Source organism: Oryzias latipes, chromosome 6, assembly GCF_002234675.1.
Source record: "Oryzias latipes chromosome 6, ASM223467v1".
Classification (NCBI taxonomy): Eukaryota; Metazoa; Chordata; class Actinopteri; order Beloniformes; family Adrianichthyidae; genus Oryzias; species Oryzias latipes.
In genome coordinates this window covers 24,980,276-25,002,741 of record NC_019864.2, presented here as the reverse complement: position 1 = coordinate 25,002,741, position 22,466 = coordinate 24,980,276, and the positions used below count along the sequence as shown (strand labels likewise).

The window sequence follows — 22,466 nt, the reverse complement described above, 5'->3', positions numbered from 1 at the left end:
GGGACTTTAAAATGAAATTCAACAGTTTTAGACGATAATACTCACATTACGGAAATCTCTAAAAGGTACGAACTGGACGATGTCCCGGACGGCCTCTTCTCCTTCGCTGGACCTCAGAACGCTGGCGTCTCCATCCAGGAACTCCATGGCAGCAAAGTCTGCGTTTCCCACACCGATGATGATGATGGACATGGGAAGCTTTGACGCCTGCACGATGGCGTCGCGGGTTTCATCCATGTCGCTGATAACCCCGTCTGTTATAATGAGCAGTGTGAAGTATTGCTGCAGAACAAGAAGGATGGATGAAAGGAGGACAAAAAGAGAAAATAGAATTTTTAAAAAACAGACTTAATCTGGGGTTTAAGGAAAAATGAATCATTTCTGTTCATTTCTATTTGAGATGAATCAAAGGGACAAAACTAAACTCAGCAGTTTTGGCTGGTCGCAATAGTCATTAACACTGCTCATTATGTAAGGTTACCATGACAACAGCTGTGTCAAAAGGGTTTGCAAAAGTTTTAGGTCATCAAGGATCTTGTTTTAATTTTACAATGAAAGATCAAAAACACTGACCTTAGGACCTTGGTGTAAAAAATGCAGCATTATATGTTCTCACAGCACTCAAGTTTTCCACAATACAAAATCTTTGGGATCTGTTCCAATATTAGGCTAAATTTTAAATAAAACTTTCATTTTCATTTTTAAGAAAAAAAACAATTTTACGCAAAAAACATTAAGGCAAAACAGTTTGAACAAACCTGAATACATGAATGTGCAACTTTTTGTTAAGTTAACAATGTGGCCATGAAAAGTGTAACCACTGGTAGTTAAGTAAAATAGGACCCTTAAGTTCAGGGTAGGAGGGTATAAATTGAAGCGCATATTCATGTTGTTGTTCACCATTGGGCATATCCCTTCAGGAGTCCCCACAGCCACAGGTGGGCTGTGGGGACTATTAATCTGACACTGGATTAAGCTCATAATGCCCCCTGGGAAGCAAACCCTGGTTTCACATGTGCCAGTACGGGGCTTAACCATCGGAGCCATCTGGCCGCTTGATAACCGTTATAGTTTCTATGGACGTCCTTGATGCCACAATTCACAGTTTAAAACGTAGCCGCGTGTTACACCATTGAACCTGATCATAATATTGTATGCCTACTGCATACCATTAGGCTTACACTTACAGTGTCAAATGTGTGTTGTGCTAAAAATAAGAAAATGTTATGATTACATTTATGAGTTAACCTTCATTGTTTCTTGCTTATTAGTGAATAAAAAAAATGACTTATCTGAATTTGTTGTTGGCTTGAAATACAAAAATTATACTGTATATTGAATCAAAACAAAACTGTGACCAAAAACCTGAGGTTTGTATCAAATTGTGATGAAAGTGTATCGTTGCATCCCTATAGTTGTTTCCATCTGAGTGCAAATTCCCATTTTTTCTTGTTCTGCGTTCAGTTGTTCTAGTAGAACATGTAGGGGAACATTTTTCTTTGAGGTGTTGCCCTTGTTGACCAGTTGACGGTGGCTTTGGCAAATTCCCACAGCTGAACGTGGAGAGAAGGACCTGCACAACATCCCGCCTGCTGTTGAGTGTTTGGGGCGCAAACTGAGCTTTGGCTGTGTTTTGATAGGATTCTTTGAGTGGAGCCTTCAGGGAAGAGCTGTGATTTTCTTTAACTCAACTTTCTCCTGTTTGTATTATCTTAGTAGTCAGCTTTCAGGTTTGCAGTGTTTGGTTTGCAGGTAAGCATCTTCTCCTCTCTGATCAGGAACCTTTTGTTTGTTGGTTTGGCCTTAGTTCCCCGAAAGCTGAAGTCTTCACTCCTTTGGTTTCTTCACTGGAAAACAAACTTTGTAAATCAAATTGGACCCTTTAATTTACTGCCATTTTTGTTCTCTGTTAAGGAACTTCAACATTTTCAAATCCTGTGATAAATGCCAAACAGTGCCCACATTTCAGTCCACTACAATGTTCCAAACTACTCTTGTAAATAAGCAGCTGTCATGTAAACACGCTTTTGAAACCAATTTAGCGTAAATATATGCAGACCATGTGGGATTTACCAATTTTAGTGGGAATATTCCAGTATGTAAATTCTTATTTGCAATGCATAAAATCATCAGAGGCATATGAATACTCCTCATTTTAAATAAAGTGTATAAAATAGATAATCTCTAGTTGCTTTATGTGAACTTTGTGGATTTATATCCATTCCTTTTGGGGTAATGTGGATATGAGTGACAGGCTAGTTTTCTTTACTGGTTTAACTACAGTACTGTTTAACCTTAATATATAAAACAAAAGTGAGTAATTTTGCTGCTTAATGGGAACTCAATGTGCTGGGCCACAATATCAGTGATTGGCGACAAGAGAATTTTTAAAATATCTTTTAAAGCAGGAATATTCCTGTTTCTGCAACACATCTAAACTCTTAATACAGAATATTATCCTAAACAGAATATGCTTTTTATGCCAAATATAGCATACATGCAAACGTAGTTGCTGGCTTCAGCCATCTGCCGTTGAAGCCCCAGCAGATGGGTCTCAGGCGGCGGGCTCCTTACGTTTAGTGGGTACATGGAGCTGGAAGTGCTGGCTTGAGCTTCAGCTGTTTCTTCACAAAGTTAATGACCAAAGATGGATTCTCAAAATGAATTTCAAAAAGGGAAAAAAGAGTTTTGCTTATGAAAAACAGAGGTGGATGAGTAAATCATTAAACGAAAATTCAAATCCTTTTATTGAATATCATTTTCTATAGAAAATGGTTAATCAAAGGGCTGTAAATATATTTAAAGGACTTTAAAGGGATTTGTTTTATGGTTAACTTGCAGGATGATAGAAAAAAACAAAAACTGTTCTTAAATTTACAATTTTATGTATTTGTACATAAAATGATGATTAAAGAGGAGCTGAAGTTTTCTTCTAGGCAGTTAAGCACAAGGGGCTAAAGTCATTGTGCTTATCAGGTGTTCTTTTCTCTCTGTTTTGATCTTTTGTAATTGTTTATTGTCAATTCAATTTACTTAAAAACACATTGTACTTTACTATCTATTGTAACTATTCACCCCTATTTACCCTTACATGCCATGACCTGTTGCTCGCAGCACGTCTAGAGTAAAAAATGTGCTCAAACATTTGGCTCCATGGGCTCACCAATCGGTCAACGGCTTGTTATATCTCCTGCGGGCAACCTGCATAACCCATACAGGGTTTGCCTATTTTTTGCCCAAACAGAGCCCATATTCACCTGTAAGGGTAGTTGTGACCAAGGCCACAGACAAACATGGACAACATGAAGATCCACACGATGGAGTTGTTGGTAGTTTTTTTTTTGTTTCACGTTTTATTTTTCTTTAAAATGTTGCTAATAGCCTTAATAGTTTATAGTATTAATAAAGTCAGATTGTCACAGTGGTGAATATAGCTCTACAAACTATTAAAATATTTCAATTTAGAAATGTGTAGCTTTGTTTTGGCTTCAATGTTAAAAAAGGACGTAAGCGTGATTGCTTTGAAAGAAAACACAGAAATGAAATGATTGTTCAAGTCAAAGCTGACACACTGCTGAAAGGCCATAAATGAAAATGGAGAAACTTTTAAAGTAATGAAGATCTTGCTAGTGTCTGTTCTTTCTGGAGTTAAAACAAACACAACAGGGTTCAATGTAAATAGTCGTCCCTTTAAGAACACAGAGACACATGCTGTCTTAACTCGGAAGAAAGTCCCACTTCCACATAACAGCCAAACACAGAGCAGGAGCGGCTCTGAAGTCTGCCTCATTAATGTGCTCGCAGCAGCGCCCATTAGAGAATCATTATCACACAGACAGAGCGGGTCACTAAGACATGAGACACCATCAGCCTGCGCTGGCCTGCAGCCTGGGCGTGCGTGTCGGGAGTGCACAGAGTGGCGGGTTCTCTCATTATCGGTGGAGGAGAAACGTCGAGGCAGAGCGGCAGCAAATCTGCTTCTCGCCCGCTTTCTCCGACACGCACAAGTCCGACCGCCATTGCAGCGAGCGGTCCACACGTGTCAACTGTGGCTGTCAGATCTCATTGTGCGTTACTCATTTCTATGTTTGAACTCGCTGTAATGTAAAACAGGAACAGGGTCCACAATCATTTCTCTGTGCAAACAACAGGATTCTGGCACACGTCACACAGAAAAAGAGCAACTCTTTGTGTGTATTTGTTCTCTGCGGGGTGACAGGGTACAATTAGGGACAAAAAGCACCGTGGGAGCATAATGATACCCAGCCACCGCACTCTCTTCAGATATGTGCAGGAGACACACTGCTGGATTTGTACCAAAACACGTAACATTTGTTTAAAGTCTAGTGGCTGGAAGCTTTCATGAGCATCCCCTCTGCACAAAATTAAGATCTTCTTAAAGATTTTTGGACAGAACAATTTCTGTACGTTATGAGGTGAAGACATCAAATGCCTTCAGATTATTGCAACCCTCATGGTGTAACAAAATTGGGTCAAATAGCGGTCTCTGGTTTTGTGCAGGTATGGATGTGTTAATTAGAGGTGGCAGTAGAGTTTCTAACTGATTTTGGAGAGTAAGAGGAAGCCTGAGGAATGGAGGAGAAGTGTTCTGGTGCTCATCTTTAAGACGAGAGATGTGTAGAGTCATGGAAACTAAAGAGGAATAAAGCTGACAAGTCAAGCAATGAAGTTACAGACTAGAGTAGTGGAAGTTAGGCTGAGGTCAGAGGGAAGCATTTAGTACCAACAATATGGTTTCATGTCAAACAAAAGAACCACAGATGAAATATTAGATTTGAGGATGAGGTGAGATAAGTTCAGACAGGAATCTCAGCTGAACATGTTTGCGGATGACATTGTGATCTTATCACATGAGCTGGTTTGTGTTTATTTGCATAATTAGGATTTAATGGAAATAGTGTAATTTTTTTTTCAACATTTCTAAAATTTCGAAAAAAGGTTTGCACATGTGTGCAACGGAAACACAGCTAATGTAAACTGAGCTGGTAAAGGTTCCACACATGCAGACACAGTTCATGTTGTTGATGCAGCCACTTTCTAATTTCACCGGTAATTCATTAGAGCTGCTCATTATTAGAATCCCTCCTTAAGTTAAGGTCAAAGTTCATGATTCGACAATAAGAACAAGCCTGGATAGCAATGAATCCATGAGAGGAAGACATTATGTCCCTCAAACACAACTATCGCCTGAAGAGGATTGTTATACTCTTTAATACAGACTTTAAGCACAAACCTTTTGTCACTCACTCCAGGAGGGTGAACCCTTCTATCAAAAATAGTAATTTCTTAGACATTCTGAACAATCTCCACACATCATGATGATGATGCTGGCTGCTCAGCCTCCAGAGCCAACTTATGCTTGGGAATAGCAGTAGGTGGCTTCAGCAGAAACTGGCCTTTGCCACCTGCTCTGTGGTCTGAGTTTGGTTCCTTTTATGGGACCATATGTTTGGCTTGGAAAGCTCTGACGATCAATGCACCACACAAGCCCTTCTGCCAGACCAGGATCTGATCCAAAACGTGCTGTTTTTATTTACTTTGAGTTTGCCTTATTCTCAAACGTTCCATGTGGTGGAATGCAGTTCATAGAATTTATCCCCCAAAAGACAGACAGCATGGTCAAGGTTGAGGTACTGTGCGTAAGCCCAGATCCAGATTCAAAACTCTCTGGAACCGGGCCGCTGGCATTTAGGGAGAAGATGACACGGAAGCTGGCTCCCCACCGTGCAGAAACGTGTGAAAAGCACGGCCAGCGTCTCAGCTGCACCACGCTGTAACACAGAAGACGAAAGGACAGAAGCTGTCACTCCAGTCTGCCACCCTCCTCCACATCCCAGAAGCCGGAGCCAACAGATGCTCACACTTGTTTGTCCCTTCAGCCATATAGAGTAGTGAAATTAAGAACAGACTCCCCTGACAAGTGCCGACAGCAGACAGCTCTTTTAGAGGTGAGCTGTTCGTTTCCTTTATTGTGTTTTGCCCCAAAGGTTTGATGTGAAGGAGAACATCATCAACAAATAAAAAGCAGAGAACAAAACGAGAAGCACCACAGGCGTTTGTGGACTCCAAACAAAAGCAGAGCAGAATCTCAGAAGACACATTTAGCACAAGAAAGAAATAAAAGGCTATTAAGACTGATAAATCAGCAAAAGGGATTATGCAAACCAAAAGAGCAATTTGTAACGTGAGATGAAGAAGTCAGAACATTATCACACATTAGAGGACAAGAGCAGGATCCAGTTTGATAACAGGAAGCAGTCTGCAGTTTTGTGATGTTGTAGTAAAAAAGCAAAACAAAGTTTGAGAATGACGTAAAACACCAACAATTCCTAAGCAAGCATCAGGGTGTGAAGACACAGAAAAAAAGTATTTTTAAAAAACTTGAAACTTGTTTATAAATATTACCATGATTGGAAAAATGAGATTCAGCAAAATCTGCACAGACCTTTCAGTGGCAAAAGGTTTTTAAACTGTTAGAAAACTCACACTTTGCTATTTCAAGCTTTTTTTCCCACTAAGGTGGCAGACCTCGGTTTAATGAAGACCATAAGGTTGCTGACATGAACAAAACCTTTGTTAGATTCAAGGTGACATCTTCATATTGATGCTCAAAAGAAGCAGAAGTAACATGGCACGGAAAGCTCAGCTGCAACATTTGTGTGCTTCTTCCATTCATTCAGAAGGAAAGAGGCAAATCTGTGGGAGTTCCGAGTGTCCCGGTGCTCTGACACCGACATGTGAGATGAATGAACAGCAACTCATGAAAAGCAAAAGCCGTTTGCTAAAAATCAGAAATGCAGACGTTGAGTCCATCACCATCTTTTATCAGACGCAAGCTGATCTGACAGAACGGAAGTCGCCAGTGGGAAGATGGAGGCAGCAGCAAATCAGTTAGGGGGCGTATTTGAATGTGAAATTTGCATTTCCAAAGATAAAATATTACCGTAGTTGGAATATTGAATATTTGTAAGTATTGTGCTATCTTGTGGGGTCCAGGTGAGCCCACTTACAACGTTAACATGCCTTGGAGGCACGTGGGAGTGGGGTCATCTGGACCCCACAAGACAGTGCGCTGAACCTTTTCTCTTCAATGATTTCTGATCTTCACTGGATTACATGAAATCCTCTCCACCTTTATCCACCTTTGTCATGGTAGGGATAACATGTCAATGTAAGGGTGGGGTCATCTGGACCCCACAAGACAGCACAAGGGTTAACATGTACAAATGCAACTATAAGTTTGACTTCAACAGAAGATGGATAATATCTAAAAAAAAAAAAAATCACACAATATAAAAGCTTTTGAATTCATACAAAATGAAAACATACTGTAATTATTTTACAAGCAGCGTTGCCACAGAGAGGAAGCTCAGGTTCAAATCCCGGTTGGGTTCTTCCTGTGTGGTGTTTGCATGTTTTTCCTCTGCATGCAAGGGTTATTTTCCAGCGAGTTCGGTTTCCTCCAGATACACACAAACATGCTTTATAGGTTAATTAGTATCTCTAAAGTGCCCCTATGTGCATGTGATGTGGCTGCGGTTGTGTGGAGTGGTGACCTGTCCAGGGTCAACCCTGCCTTCACACAAAAGTAGCTGGGATAGGCTCCAGCAACCCCAAGAACCCAAAAGGGATTCAGCGGTTTTAGAAAATGGATGGATGTGCATTTACTTGAACCCTCTAGTTGTTTTACTCCCTTAACATAAATTCTTCTTAGTCTACAAGTGTTAATCCATTTAGGCCTTAAAATTTGTAAATTTCTTTAAAAACTAAGAAAATTTCTTGGTAGAACTGTTGCCAACAAGTGCAAATCCATCACTGTCAACACATTTTATCGAACAGAGATATATCTGGATAATTCCTGAGATTGTCTTGTACTTGCACAAGTGCATTCAGTGCACAGGAGAACAGAGATGACAACAAAAGCAACAAATGTGAGGAAGTTCTCTTTGGAGTATGAGAAGTAAAGAAGCCAAATGTAGAAAAAAAAGGAGGAAATCTTTGATGTCTTAGTTTTGGACTGGAACAAACCTGTGCAAACAATATAAAGAGAGGCTAAGTGAACGCAGGATTTCTGTCCTTCAAAGCTCTTGGATTTGTGTGTGAAAGCTTCGCCCATCTCAGTAATCTTTAGTCAAAGTATTCAGCAGCAAAGATCGGAACAGTGAACTGCACCAAACAGAGGAGTTGTCACCTACCGCTGCTTTCTCCTGTTGAAGAGCCTGAGCAGCAAAGCGCGCTACGTGGTTGATGATCGGAGCAAAGTTGGTGGGGCCGTAGAACCGGATGTGGGGGAGACAGGCGGAGTATGCCTGGGCAATGCCCTCCACACCTGGAGAAGCAGGTAACGAGACGGAAAAGAGGGGAGAAATAACATAAACTTGGAGCAAACGCAACGTCATTGTTTATTTCCGTTGTTAAAATATAAACAAATGTAGATTAATAAAATCCATAAACTACAAGATGCCAAAGGTCATGTGCACGAGAACAACAGTTGTTCTGTTTTGCCATTACTGATAATGAGCCCTTATTCTGAGGAAAAATAAAAAGGTTTACGCAAGAGTTTGGGTTTGTATTTTAGCATTTCCAATTTTACATTTTGCAGATAGGTTCATCTGCAAGGAAAATCTGCCAACCTTGCAGATAAAAGGGCATTTGAGGAGGTGGATGTTTTAATAACAGCAAGCTGAGCATCTGGAATGTAATGTTTTTGACCTCAAGAGAAGAAAATCATACATCTAATGTTTCCACAGCAGACAAATAATAAAAATTCATTTTTTGACCTGGACCTCTTTCTGGCAAAAAGTATGTTACATAATTTGGAACAGTTCAATAAGAAATGCTAATGTATGCCGTTTTAAAAAGAAGGTTTATTTTGTGCAAATAGGAGAAACCTACAATATCCTGAGAATTGGTAAGTTGAATAAAATTTTTTGTTTGCTATGCTGATGGACAGGCTGACAGACGAGGTAAGACAGGAATCTCCCTGGACAATGATGTTTGCGGATGACATTGTAATTTGCAGTGAGAGTAGAGAGCAGGTGGAGGAACAGCTAGAGAGGTGGAGGTTTGCTCTGGAAAGAAGAGGTTTGAAGGTCAGTCGTAGTAAGACAGAATACATGTGTCTGAACGAGAGGGATCAAGGTAGAAGCGTTAGGTTACAGGGGACTGAGGTGAAGAAGGTGCAGGAGTTTAAGTACTTGGGGTCAACAGTTCAGTGTGATGGGGATTGTGGAAAAGAGGTGAAGAGGCGAGTGCAGGCAGGTTGGAGCGGTTGGAGGAAAGTGTCAGGAGTGTTGTGTGACAGAAGAGTGCCAGCAAGACTCAAAGGAAAGGTGTACAAGACAGTGGTGAGACCAGCTCTGCTCTATGGGTTAGAGACGGTAGCAGTGAGACAGAGACAAGAGGCTGAGATGGAGGTAGCGGAGATGAAGATGTTGAGGTTCTCCTTAGGAGTGACCAGGTTAGACAGGATAAGGAACGAGTACATCAGAGGGACGGCTCATGTTGCCTGTGTTAGCGACAAAGTCAGAGAAGCCAGACTGAGATGGTTTGGACATGTTCAGAGGAGGGATAGTGGATATATTGGTAGAAGGATGTTGGAGATGGAGCTGCCTGGCCGGAGGGCAAGAGGACGGCCAAAGAGGAGATATATGGATGTCTTAACAGAGGACATGAAGTTGGCTAACGTTAGGGTAGAAGATGTTCATGATAGAGTGAGGTGGAAAAGGATGATTCGCTGTGGCGACCCCTGATGGGAAAAGCCGAAAGAGAAAGAAGAAGAGGTAAGTTGAATAAAATTTAATTAAATATGCTCATACAAAAGTTGATTGACTATGAGGTCCTGTCTGTAAAGCTGCACAGTCAAATATATATATATACATATATTATTTTTGAACAGTCAAATATTAACAGTTATATTTTCTAGTTATTTCCCCGTTTAGGAGGGGAACAAAACAGGTTTTCCTTTTTCAAATGCATATTTTCACTTTTTAGTTCATGTATTTAAAAATATTACATCTAATAACTAAATATTCATTTAGAAAGGTTAATATTTAATTTAAAGTTAAATATTTTTTTAAATTATACATTAAGTTTACAAGCTAAATCTTTAGTTTGTAAACTTATATTATATATTTAATTTTATAGAATAAACCATTTAGTTTGCAAATCAAACATTTTGAGCTCACCTAAATAAAGTAAACATTTAAGCTTTTAATTAAATATTTATTTGTTAAATAAATATTTAAGTCCGAATTAAATTATTTATCTTTTCAACTAAATATTTAGTTTGGAGCTAAATATTTACCTCCATACTAAATATTTAGCTAACATGCAAATTAACTTGATAATAAGTTGGATGGATGTGGACTATCAAAATAAAAGCTGTATTTTGCGCTCTAAGCTGATTTTCTCCATACTTGTCGTCCATGCATGTCCTTGTGCTATACTGATTCAAGACATGTCCAAACTGCTGGCTGAAAACATTGGAAAAGCAATTTTAACAACTATTCTTTTGTAAAAAGGCTTCTTCTCTGGGCGTTGCTGCACTTTTGAGACTTGTTGGTACAGCCGCCTCTGATGGTCTGACAACTGTAGGGATGTCCAAACTTTAAAGAGATGGAAGTAGAAAAAATATAGAAACAATGAACAAAGAGAAACATACATACTTAAAAAATGAAATAGTTACCTGGCTAGCTAAAGAAATGGATGAAATTCAAGCAGGCAGGTGTACTTCAACTATAGAGGTTTAGTTATATGAACTAAATTATCATGAAATGGAATTTTGTCAGATTCTTAAAGGAAACCGTTTTTATTAGTGATGTGAAACAAGTGTCTAGTTGTAAAAAAAACAGAATTACTTTGCATCCATGTCAACGTTTGTCCTTCATCCTCACAACTGGACCAAAAGCCCTCAGATTTATCTCAATCTTTGCTTAATTTAAGGGGTGAGTGGTTCTGAAGGAATGAAAAGTAGGAGACAGAGGCTTGATAACCAAAAATATTAATGAAATAAATCAAGCAAAAGGCAAACGCCAGGCCCTAAACATGATGAAGTAAAACCCAGAAATAAACTGGCACATAGGAGTGAAGATAATAGAAGTTGGCATAAACATACTGAAAATCTAATTAAATAAACTGAGGTCATTAAAGCAGCTGCAATCCTCACACACTTAGACTCATGCAAAAATATTGATAAAACTATATATTTTTTTTGTTAAAAAGGCTCTAATTATCACACAGACAATTTGTCTGAAGGTCAAAGGAGAAATCATTCCTGCTGGACTGCATAGTCTTTGGCTGTAGCTCGACAAATACATATGACTACTGAACATCAAATATAATTATTTTAATTTCAATTTTTGAACAGCTGAGGTGCAAAAACTGCATTGTGGTTCTCTTGAAGTTAAGTTTTGGCATTAGGATTCAAATTCCTCTTTCCTGAAACATTTCACCCTTCATTCAAGTAGCTTTATCAATCTTGCCAATTAGATGATTGCCGAACTGTTTTAAGAAAGAAGATTTTAACATTGTGTATTTATAATACCCATTGAGTATAATGTGATTTATGTTTTCTGTCCTTTATCTTCATTATAATTCCACTAGAGGCAGTAGAAGTTTTTTTTGGCTTTTTTTTAAGTCTCAGGAACACTTTTGGTGGGACAAGTTTAGCTAATTTTTAAAACTTTCTGGTGAAGAAAAACTCATATATTGTTATTCTTTTTTTAAATGACTATTGGTGTATTGAAAGAATGTTGATAATTCTTTCTAATACAGTTACACCATATTAAGAAATGTGTGGACCTAATTTCAGACATTGGGTAAATAAGATGTTTTTCTTGAACACTCATATCAATAATTTTGCATCTTAAACTAACATTGATGTGAACAAAAACTTGCCAAATCATCCGATGTATCATAATTGATACTATCTTTTTGAAAAATGATATTGCAATTTTGTGGATTCAACAAAAGGTATGTAAACATTTTAATTCCAAAAATATTAATTTTATGTCAATTCTTTGATGATATCGGCCTTACAGGGTTAACTCCAGATCCAGTGAGTCAACTTCAAGATGACGTCACCTGGATGAATGAGAATCTTTAATGATACTTTGACGTTAGGACAAACTGTTACTATAAGGTCTGTCCACATTTTAGGGCGTTCAATCCTTCAATGGCCGCAGCCTTCCTGGTTGACGTTGGCCGGGTCTTCGTGGAGCGGGTAGGCTGGATGTTAATGAGAATTTGGACGAGTCTAGCCTTTAGATAATTCCAGCTGTTACATCGGCGAATGTCCTGTCCCCTAGTAACCGTGAGTCCCAGAACAGAGAGGAGTAGTGAACCAGGCATGGAGCTCAAAATTTCCCTGGCTTATTTGATCCAACTTTTAATCTTGGAGGTGTATTTATAAAAAAGGTGTAATTATTTCCAACTCCAGGTCCCGCTTTACAGTCCACCATTGTTGCAAAAAAAACGCAGGGTTCAGTCGCAATGCATCTTTGGATATGTACAGCATAGAAGGATACACCAGACCAATCCTTGAACATGGGGAAAAAGAAGGCTATATTCGTTGGCCACATTTGAAGAAGTCATTGAATTTGGGCAGCACTTGTCGCGGCGCTGTGATGTAAGCAGCCTATGAATACAGGCCAGGAAGAACGCAGCCCCTGAATTTGGACACAGCCATAAAGTGTTGCTTACAACTGAAGACCAGAAATAATAACGTCGTGCATTCACCCACAATCTAATAATTGGATAGCCACCAACTCATGATTTCAGTATTTATATCAGCATTTTTATTCAACAGTGTTTAATGGTGTATTTTGTGCCAGGAAATTCTTAACATATTCCCACCTTCATTTGGCTGAGTTTGCTTACACACCTGACAATCAAACTACCTAGAAAAAGCCAAGCGATTCTCACTGATGCTTGTTTGTGGTATTTCCTAAAACAAAGTCTGACTAAGAATAAAAAAAGCATGATGAGGGAAACTGAAACATCATTTCATTTCTACACCATAGTGACAAGACTTTTCCAACCATTTTTGCGGGTGTTTCTCTTAGATTTGTGCTGCAGGTTGGTTTGATTTTTCTTAAAATGACACAGTACTGTACTTTCACCAGTTTTATTGTTTTGCCTCCCACCTTTGATCTGGTAAACAACTCGCCTGCATTCATTCTATAGTTAACTGCATTTAATTTGCAGGAACACCAGAGTTCACCTGTTCACAGCAGACTCCAGGTTTAAGGGTGAAAGTGCTCCTGTGAAAAACCAAACACTTCTCCAAATGCTGCAGCAAAATCCCCAACAATGGCAGCTGCTTCTCAATAACCTTCTCACCTGAGCAGAAGGGGTTAGTGGGGTTAAAGTTGATGGCAAATTCATGTGAAACCTGCAGAAAGAAGAAACCTGAATCATAAAGAGGATTTTTCACCAAATTGTGAAATATTAACAGGAAAAACACGATTAAATCCTTTCCACACGTTCTCCCTCCCACCCCGAGTGTACTGTGTTTTTGTCCTTTGCATAGGCTCAGTGCCATGGCAACGCAGATGGGCTGGTAGTCACAAAATCATGTGAATATGCATGTGAATTCCTACAGTTTGTGCGTGCAGAATAAATATAACAGTTTACAAATGATTCATCATTGTGATCTGCCTTTGTGTTTGCCTCATGCACAAACATGGCTACACACATACCTTCCAGTCTGGAGGGAGCTGGGCACCAAATCCCAGAGCAGGAAACATTTTGTCACTGAGGATGAAACCATGACAACAGATTGAGAGCATTACTTTAATTTTTCTTGCCATGTGAAAGCAACCCGGTTACCTAGATTTCACAGAAACATTGCCAGTTTGAAGGGAAACAAGCAGAGGGCAGGTAAAAAAGTGATGCAGCAGGGAGAAACGGTCATCGAGTTTTTTTTAAGTCAGACATTCACCATTTGTCAGTGTTTTCAAGAAATACCCTTTTCATTTTGAAGACTGCTTCAAAGATGCTCTAGTATATATATATTTAAAAAGAACAAGACAGTAGCAAATAAAACATGCAGTGTGTGACAAATAAAAAAATACTTTGTTAGACGTCAAAGGAAACCTACATGCAAATAAATATTCATGATAAGACTGGAGATGGATTCACAAAAGCCTAACTAAGTCAGAAGATCATGAGCGGAGAATAATAGGAAGTACCACTTGATAAAAACTGTGTAAAATTCATTCCTCAATACTTAATTCTTTGAGGAAGGTGTCTCACTTGGGAAAAAATTAAAGATCAGTCAAACTGAACTGAATACCAACTCCAATCATCTTTTGATGTACTTTAATAGCATTCCCAGTGGTCTTTGAATTATGTTTAGATGTTTTTAGCCAAAATCAAAAAACCTGTGTTCTTTTCTAGGACATAATCTCTGCAGAGCGGCAGGAGTTCAGTAAACATTCATCTCTGAGTTGTGGGCGGGAGCATTGGCAACTCTTTCCCGTCACCCATTAAAGGGAGCTCTCTGTTTACACTTCCTCCCACTAGCTTACAGCCCCTCACAACCCTACACGTACGTTACTGGTGCAATATGGCGAGCAATGTCGGCGCTATCCAGCCGTACAGTTTTTAAACAAGATACGTGCTCAGACCAAAGATGTACATAGATCTAGTCGACTACAAGAGGATGCTTTGGAATGGAGTGGGGCAGGGAGCTTGTGGCCCACCCAGTCTATTTTTTACGTAACAAATACGATCTTTTTCAAACTGTATCTTTTTTTCTGCTCCTGATTCACAGCACTTTGAATAAAGGAATGCTCAGAAAGGCAATTTTGATTTTGATTTTTTTTTATATGTCCTCTATCATCAGAAAAAGGCCACAAGAACACGTTAAAACACCCAAAATGCAATTTTCACTGTAGTAGGTCTTTAAAAAAGCTTAAGCTGCTGATCTGTATTTGTTGCTTTTGTGTTTTATTTTAGCTTTTAACCCTTATGAAAGTCTACTCAAGAATTTTTTTTTTTAAATGGTCCAAAAAAAGAAAAATGTAAATTTGGAAACCAAAACATAGATTTTGTTAATTTCCTGCTGCATAAAAAAGGCTAATTGTCTATTTTCAAGTTTTGCACCAGCATGGTTGACAAAAACAGTAAAGTTTACTTTTTGAATTTACTTCCATGATAATAAAGTGGTTGTTTACTTACGTGTCATAGTCCTGAATGATCTGCCCAACAGCTAAAATAGCTGAGAGGTACTCATTGCTGCCTAGTGGGTTAATGTAGTGCAGAGAGGATGGCTCTCTGGGATTTCCATTTGAAGCAGTGAAGTCTATACCGACCTGCAGAAATCAGAAAGAAGTGGAATTATTTGTACAGTAACGTAGAAGAGATAAATAAACACTAAAATGACCACAAATGTTAGAGTTGAACGATTTACAGCAGGGATGACAATTGTTTTCACACAAGAGGGTGTGAGTTTTTCAATGGGTGAGACACTATATATCAAAACACTGTTGTCACTTACTGTTCTCGTTGGTTTCATAGTTATCGTACTTGACACCCTTTCTCCGCCTTCATCTAACCCTTTCCTCAGCATCCAACTCATTCCCATTATCCAGCCTCATGTCTCTACATCCATGAAACTTCTTTACACACAGAACCTCTATCTTGCTGCTCCTAACCTTCAATTCTTTTCTTTTTCAGAATAAACTCCCACCTCTAAATGTGCCTCAACATGCTCCCATACAGATCACAATGTCATCTGTAAACAACACGGTCAACTGAGATTCCTGTCTAATCTCATCCGTCAGCCTACCCGTCACCACAGAACTAGCATTCAATAGTTCCTGAAAGTTTCAAAGGATTTTTTTTTTTTACAATTTTTAAACTTTTAGTAATCCCTTTTCAAAAATATATTACAAACACATCATTGTCAATTTTGCACAAAAGTTGTAGTGACTGGTAAGTGATTGGCAATTTCCTTCCATCTTAAATCTCCTTTGATTTCTCCTATGTATCGTAAATAGTACCTTACAAAGAAGAAGTTAAAATAAAGAAAGAGTATTATTACCAAAAGATGTAGTTTTGTGGAGAGAAGCTACCAAAGACAACACATTTCAATATGTAAGTAAACACTCTTTACTCACATATGTCTTGAAGTAAAGTCATGACATCTGGACTTAAGGTTTTCTTTATTGAAACGTTTCACCACTCATCCAAGTGGCTTTATTAGTTTGAAGAAGTTTTAAGACCAGATACCAGGATTTAAAGTCAAGACAGCTTTACCTGGATGAAAAAAAACCTTCGTCAACATTACTAACACATATTAGTGGCCATTTTTTAAACATTGGTGGCCATTTTGGATCCTCCATGACATCACAAACTCAGACTAGTGCTCTCACTTCTCATTTTTTTACTCAATGCCTATTAACAACACTAGTGCCACCTAGTGTTGGACTTAAAAATAGTCAATTTTTAATTATAAGTTTGCAAAAATTGATAGTAGGTTATGAGGAAGAATTTGGAGAGATGGTAAAAATTAGTTTTGCACATGATTGTGTGTGAAATCGCTTAATTTAATCTGATAAATATTACAAGGGTCTTGGATTCCAGGCCTTGGGGGCAAACATCCTGTTGGTTTTTCAGAAACCTGGTCCCTGCCTTATCTGCTGCTGATTACCTAGATCAGGTGTGTTTTTGCCAAAAAATGCTTCAATAGCAGGTTAGCCAGGAGTCTTACACCTTTGCATCAAAGCAACACTATTGGTTCTCCAAAATAAAGACACACGTGTGAGCAGGGGTCAACTCAATACAAAAACCTCAGCAGCAATTATTGCAATGCTCCTTTGTGAATCTATAGCCATAAATCTTTCCAAGCTGCTGTTGCTGCTAAGTGTAAACCCTATTAATAAGATATTCTCAATAGTTGGTTTATGGTACAAAACAAGACTTGAGGGACTGAACTGAAATATATTAAGCAGTTCCTTAATATTTTTTTCAATTGAAATTGTGATGGTAGGGCAGAAGGAAAATTGAAATCCCCCAGTCAGTTTGCTAGCCAAACAATCAATGTTACAAAGCTCACTTGCAGGGAATCTGCAAAGTCAATGAACAGGAAAAAAAGATAAAAATTTGTTCATTAAACTGCAGAGAGAGGCAATGTTCTTATAGGAGGCCACATTTCAAAAAGTTAGATTCAAATTTGCTTGACAGTTGGATGGAAATACAGCCTGTGGGATTTTACATGCTTAGGAGAAGCCTGCAGGAAAAACACAAGGCAGTGAGGAGTCTAGGAAGTCTGGGAATTATCTAAGCTGAAAAATCTAATCATGTTTGACTAATAGGAAAGTGAACAAACTGGTGTTAAAAAGTCTTACTTAACTGTATTTCCTAGTAAATTATGCTTCTTTTGTATGAAACAAATATTGTTCTGTATTATATTGATTTTTTTATTATATTTGAAGTATTTTAATGGAATTTGTGGAAACACTAAATGCTATTGTCGATTTAAAATGTGGGACTTTATTTGAAAATTTAGGATAAAAAAAGAAATATTTAAAAAACTGAACAAGTAACCAAAATTTACCACAAAGTGACGGCAACATGGTATCAACAACATACCAAATCCACACAGTTGGGCATCACCTTGAAGGCAGACACACTGTATGACACACATTGTTTAAGACATGAAATCTAAAGTGACACGCTTCTCCTCAGGCTGTATGCTGTGCTTCGTGTGCTCACAAAAATCTTCACCTCTCATTTGAATGAGCTCATCCAGACATGAGCTGAAACATCTCCCACCATTTGTTATGTTTGGAGCAACAATGGAAGTTACATAACAACAGGATACGGTTTTTAAAAGTACAACTGCTGAGGAACGGAAGAAAGAAAGAGCAGGAACACAAATGTCGTAAAAGAAATTCGATTTGGTAACTAAATATATCTAAAATGTATGTCTTGGATGAACAGATGTCTTATTTATATTCACTACTCTTAAAATTAGTCTCACTAGCAAAGATTCTCACCTCAGGCTAATACTGTTGTGACTCCTGCAGATGGTGGGTCCATATGACACATGTAGTTTGATTAATAAGTACCTGGATAGAGCATATAGAAAAACATCTGAGCTCCTCCCCCCTGACATCTCTAGCTGGTTATAAAAATCTATGGGTTCCTTTTAGAACTCGTCCTTATTAATCTTGAATTACGTTTCATCAAATACTTCATCTAAAAGGATTTTTCCACAAATCTAAAGTCACATATTTGGACAGGAGGATCGGTGCACACAAGTCTTTAGTAAAGAAAAGCTTGGAGCATGTGGTAAAAGATCTCGCATTAAGCCCTTGTTCCATCGACTGCAAAGTGAAGCTGACTGAACAGGTCTTGTGTGTTCCTGCTGAAAGCATCTCTAAAATAAATACCCCTTTCAGTACAGCTCGACATACTTCATGGGAAACCGCTAAACTCGTGTAAAAATGTGCAAGTAAAAATAAAATAAAACACCTGTTGGTGTTGAAATAAGAACCACATCAACCCACAATGAATACAATTTAATGTGAGACACATTAACAAAACCAAGAACTGGGGTTTTACATTTTATGTTTATGTTTTTTTTGCTGGGTTATTTTTCCAACTTAAAGGGTTTTTGTAAGTATTTTTCTTTAGGAAAAAGTATACCTATTTCTGTTAAAGATATGTTCATTCTATATTGGTGCCTGTGTAAAGTGAAAGGGTTAAAAAGTTATTCTCTAAAAAGATACTGGAGTGAATCATTATGTCACTTCAGTGATGCTCTGTCTGTGATACCACTGTGTGTCAGGATTTGCAGTGTTTTCAATAGCTCAATTAATTATTTATAGTTGATTATTTTATCCTTTGATTTTACACTTAATAACTCATTTTCATATTCCTTATTTTAATGTTTTATTGCTAACTTTTTCATTGCTTTTAGCAGTATTTTTTTTATTATTACTTGATTTCCCCTGGTTCCTCATTTGGATCGTCTCCCCCTGGTCTGGACGTTGATCAACAATTGCAGCTCTAGATGGAGACCTGCATCGCGGCCGTGTTGTGGTCAGGCTGGGTCCCCCTCTACGATCCTGCACTTTGCTGGCTATAGTGGTGGGGGGAGGGGGGGGGAGTAGGTCCAGGGAAAAAGGAAGGGGGAGTGGCTTATTCTTAAATGAATTTGTTTGTTTTATATTATTTATTTTAGTGTACAGCCCTTTGTGTTGCCAAGTATGAAAAGTGATACACAAATCAAGACTGATTGATTGATTAAGTGTCCTTAAAGGTGTTCAGAAGTGACACTAGAGCAGGGGTGGGCAAACGTTTTGATTGAGGGTTCTTAAAATTGACGGAGGGACTGGAACAAGGGCAGATCAGTGGCGTGATTCTATAATCCATTTCAAAGGAGAAAGAAATACCCAAAAATATGCTTTGATTTTAACTGAAAATAAATGAATATACTTTAAAATGGAACATTTTGGAGTTTTTAATTCAAAACTCTGACTTCTGTTCTCATCGTAGTACCAACTCCACCAATAGGTTGAAGCCCCTTAGGGAAAAAGGCAAATGAGAGAAATGCTCGGAAAATACACGTGAAGGTCAGAAAAGAAAATATTCCAACACCACATGAATGCAGAACATTTTCTGCACCTAAACAAAGGTCAATGTATTTGCAGTATGCTAGAAAAGAAAACTTTATTAAGGATTATCAATGACATTTTTATGTATTGTTTTTAATAAATATAATTTATTCCAGTTTGGTGGGCCAGATTAAATAGTTTGGATGTACTCCCCCCCCCCCCCCCCCCCCCCCCCCCTGCACTGAGTCTAAAGTTCATAGGCTTTGGTTGGAGCAGGAACTTGTACACTGTAAGACAATTAACCACTGACACACTTTGACTGGCTACTGGCCCTAATTGGTTGACATTTGTTCATAACCAGAAAAAGTAAACGTAATTTTAACTTTAGCTGCAAACTATGCTCCAAATGGGGCCTATTTATCATAATTTTTCCATGTCTGAGATAACCTCATGCAAACTCAGCATGTAGAAATAAGGCTTCAAGTGCTGCTGTGTAAGAGTATAGAGGGCAGACGAACAGCTTTTAAAAAGATTAAGTAAACTGATGGCAAATTTCCTAAAACAGAATAAAGGAAACCAATAGGTTGCAGATAATAAAATTGACATGAATTGGGCGACACCCACAGGGAGAGAAAGCTGGATTCTAAAATTAAATGTACATAGATGCTTTAATAAACTACTAAAATGCGTGAAACGTGAAAAATATCCATAATAGCCTCCTGTTGTTCATTCATTTTTATTATGTTTCTCTAAGACCTGAAAATAAACATGTCACAGTTTAAAATATTCCCTAAAATAAAATAGTATTTTGTTGCCCTCCAATGTGACAGATGTTACTAATGTGATGGCTGTGAATTCAATGTCAGTGGGGGACGATGTCGTTTTCTTTCCATCTTGCTCCTTGCTCCAGGCTGTTAGTAATTGCAGACACAAAAGTTGACGAAACACAATATGACAAACACATAGTTCCAACCCACAAATATAAATTGAATTAAAGAAATCAGGGGGAAGACAGGAGCATCTCATTACTGTAGATTTCACTGAAGGATCGTGACAGAAAATGCCTCTAAGTGGTTTAGGTGAAATCCACAAATATCCAGTTACAATTAAAAACCTGGCATGCTGCTATTAACTGACATTACACCAGAATCGTGTTACATTTTGGACCTGACTTATGCTAGCAAAGATGAAGAAGAAGAAGGGAGGACAGGCTGGATGGATGAATAACTTAAAGCTAGTGTAAACATTTTGTTCTTTCTTGACCCAAAAGAAGCAATAAGAAGCAGCTCATGTGGCACATGTGAACTTTTTTGCTTGTATTTCTTTTTTCATGACACTAAAACAATATGAGAACAGTGCAAAAGAGATAGGACTGGATTACTCACTCTGGCTTTAGGGAAATGCAGAAAACTAGGGCATGACTAAACTGCATTTTGTTAGTGTGATAGTATTTTATGTCCTGTCCTATATATTATAGTTGCAACTGCAGAGACAGGAGGATGTGATTTGCAATAAATTAAACTAAACTACAGCATATGAGTGTGACTGGTAAAGGTTGACACACATCCAGTTTCAAGATATAAAAGGTTAGCCTTTTTTTATCTATGGAGCCTGAGGCAACCAATATGTTTAGATTCAACTCAAATACACGAAGGCCGGGAGCCGCAGTTTCGCAGTTTCAGGCTGTAAAAAAGTGTAACCTTGAGATAATCACTGTCCAGCCAGTGGATGAAAATGTAAGTTCCTCTCCAGAACAGGTTCCCTAATACTTATCCTTAGAGGCTTTAAAACTATGCTTTACCAGTTGCCACATGTACACGTGTTCACATATTTTTAGGAGGCTTAAAATGTATATCGGCAAAAATGTCAATTTCTAATCAATAAAAGTTCTTAATAATTAAACTAGCATTTGATTAATTCTCTATAAAACTTAAAAGTTTTAGAATCTATATCAAAAGTGCTGTCCCTTTAGTTTGTCTTCTTTTAAAAAAAATCATTTTTACTTACAATGAATAAAGTGCTAAATTATTTAGTCTTTGATGAAATCAAGTTAGACTTGGTTGTTTCGTATATCCACATGTTCCGAAATTATTTAACCCACACTAAACATTTTGTTTAACACAAATAATGAATTTCAACTGATGTATTTGACAAAATTACACATCCAAATATGACATATTTTCTATGGTGTTGTTCCCAATTGAGTGCTTAGAGGTGAAAAAATATATATGTTTATACTTTAGTTTCTTGCTTAGCTTTAGAGGACCTGCAGGAAATAAGACTGCAACATAAATTTTCCCAAAAAGCTAGTGCAATGTTGCAAGACCAGACTAGAACTGGGAATAAAGCCTAATGGCTTGTCCTTATACTTGTCTGAGTTATATGTATTACGTTTTGTAATTTTATGCTGCTGTTTTTAATTTGTTGTAATTAATTTGCTCAAATTTAAATGTTCTTTTTATTGTAAAGCACTTTGGCCCCCTGACGGTTGTAAAGTGCTGTATAAATTAAGTTTCATTCATTGTGCATCGTGTGATTGTATGTGACTTTCATTCTTAACTTTAAACATTCATGACATGTCCACCATTTTTAAAGCTTTCCAACGAAATAAATCTTAAGCACAACTTCGAGTTGGGCTTGAGACATCTGCCACGATTGAATTATTATGAAATGTAAAAAAAAAAAAAGCCTTTTAACCAGAACTGGGAGGGGCACTAACACTCTGCCACCAACAGAAATGAAGTGCTTTTTTAAAAAAATACTTTAAATTTGTGGTTTTAGGCCAAAGATATCCATACATCCACTTTCCAAACAAACGTAATCCCTTTTGAAGCCGCGGGGTTGCTGGAGCTTATCCCAGCAACTGTTGGGCGAAGG

The 22,466-nt window shown here is 38.0% G+C and overlaps 1 protein-coding gene across 2 annotated transcripts in view; it reads right to left on the bottom strand.

The window, feature by feature from the left end:
* Nucleotides 1–22,466, bottom strand: part of cpne2 (copine 2) — a 55,223-nt gene that overhangs the window by 4,707 nt on the left and 28,050 nt on the right. For both annotated transcript variants that reach the window (XM_004069752.4, XM_020704167.2), the window contains 5 exons: nucleotides 15,205–15,338; nucleotides 13,722–13,776; nucleotides 13,363–13,414; nucleotides 8,217–8,350; nucleotides 46–282 (listed from right to left, as the gene is read on the bottom strand). In XM_004069752.4, coding sequence (XP_004069800.1) covers nucleotides 46–282; nucleotides 8,217–8,350; nucleotides 13,363–13,414; nucleotides 13,722–13,776; nucleotides 15,205–15,338 — 612 coding nt within the window. The remainder of the gene's footprint in view (nucleotides 1–45; nucleotides 283–8,216; nucleotides 8,351–13,362; nucleotides 13,415–13,721; nucleotides 13,777–15,204; nucleotides 15,339–22,466) is intronic.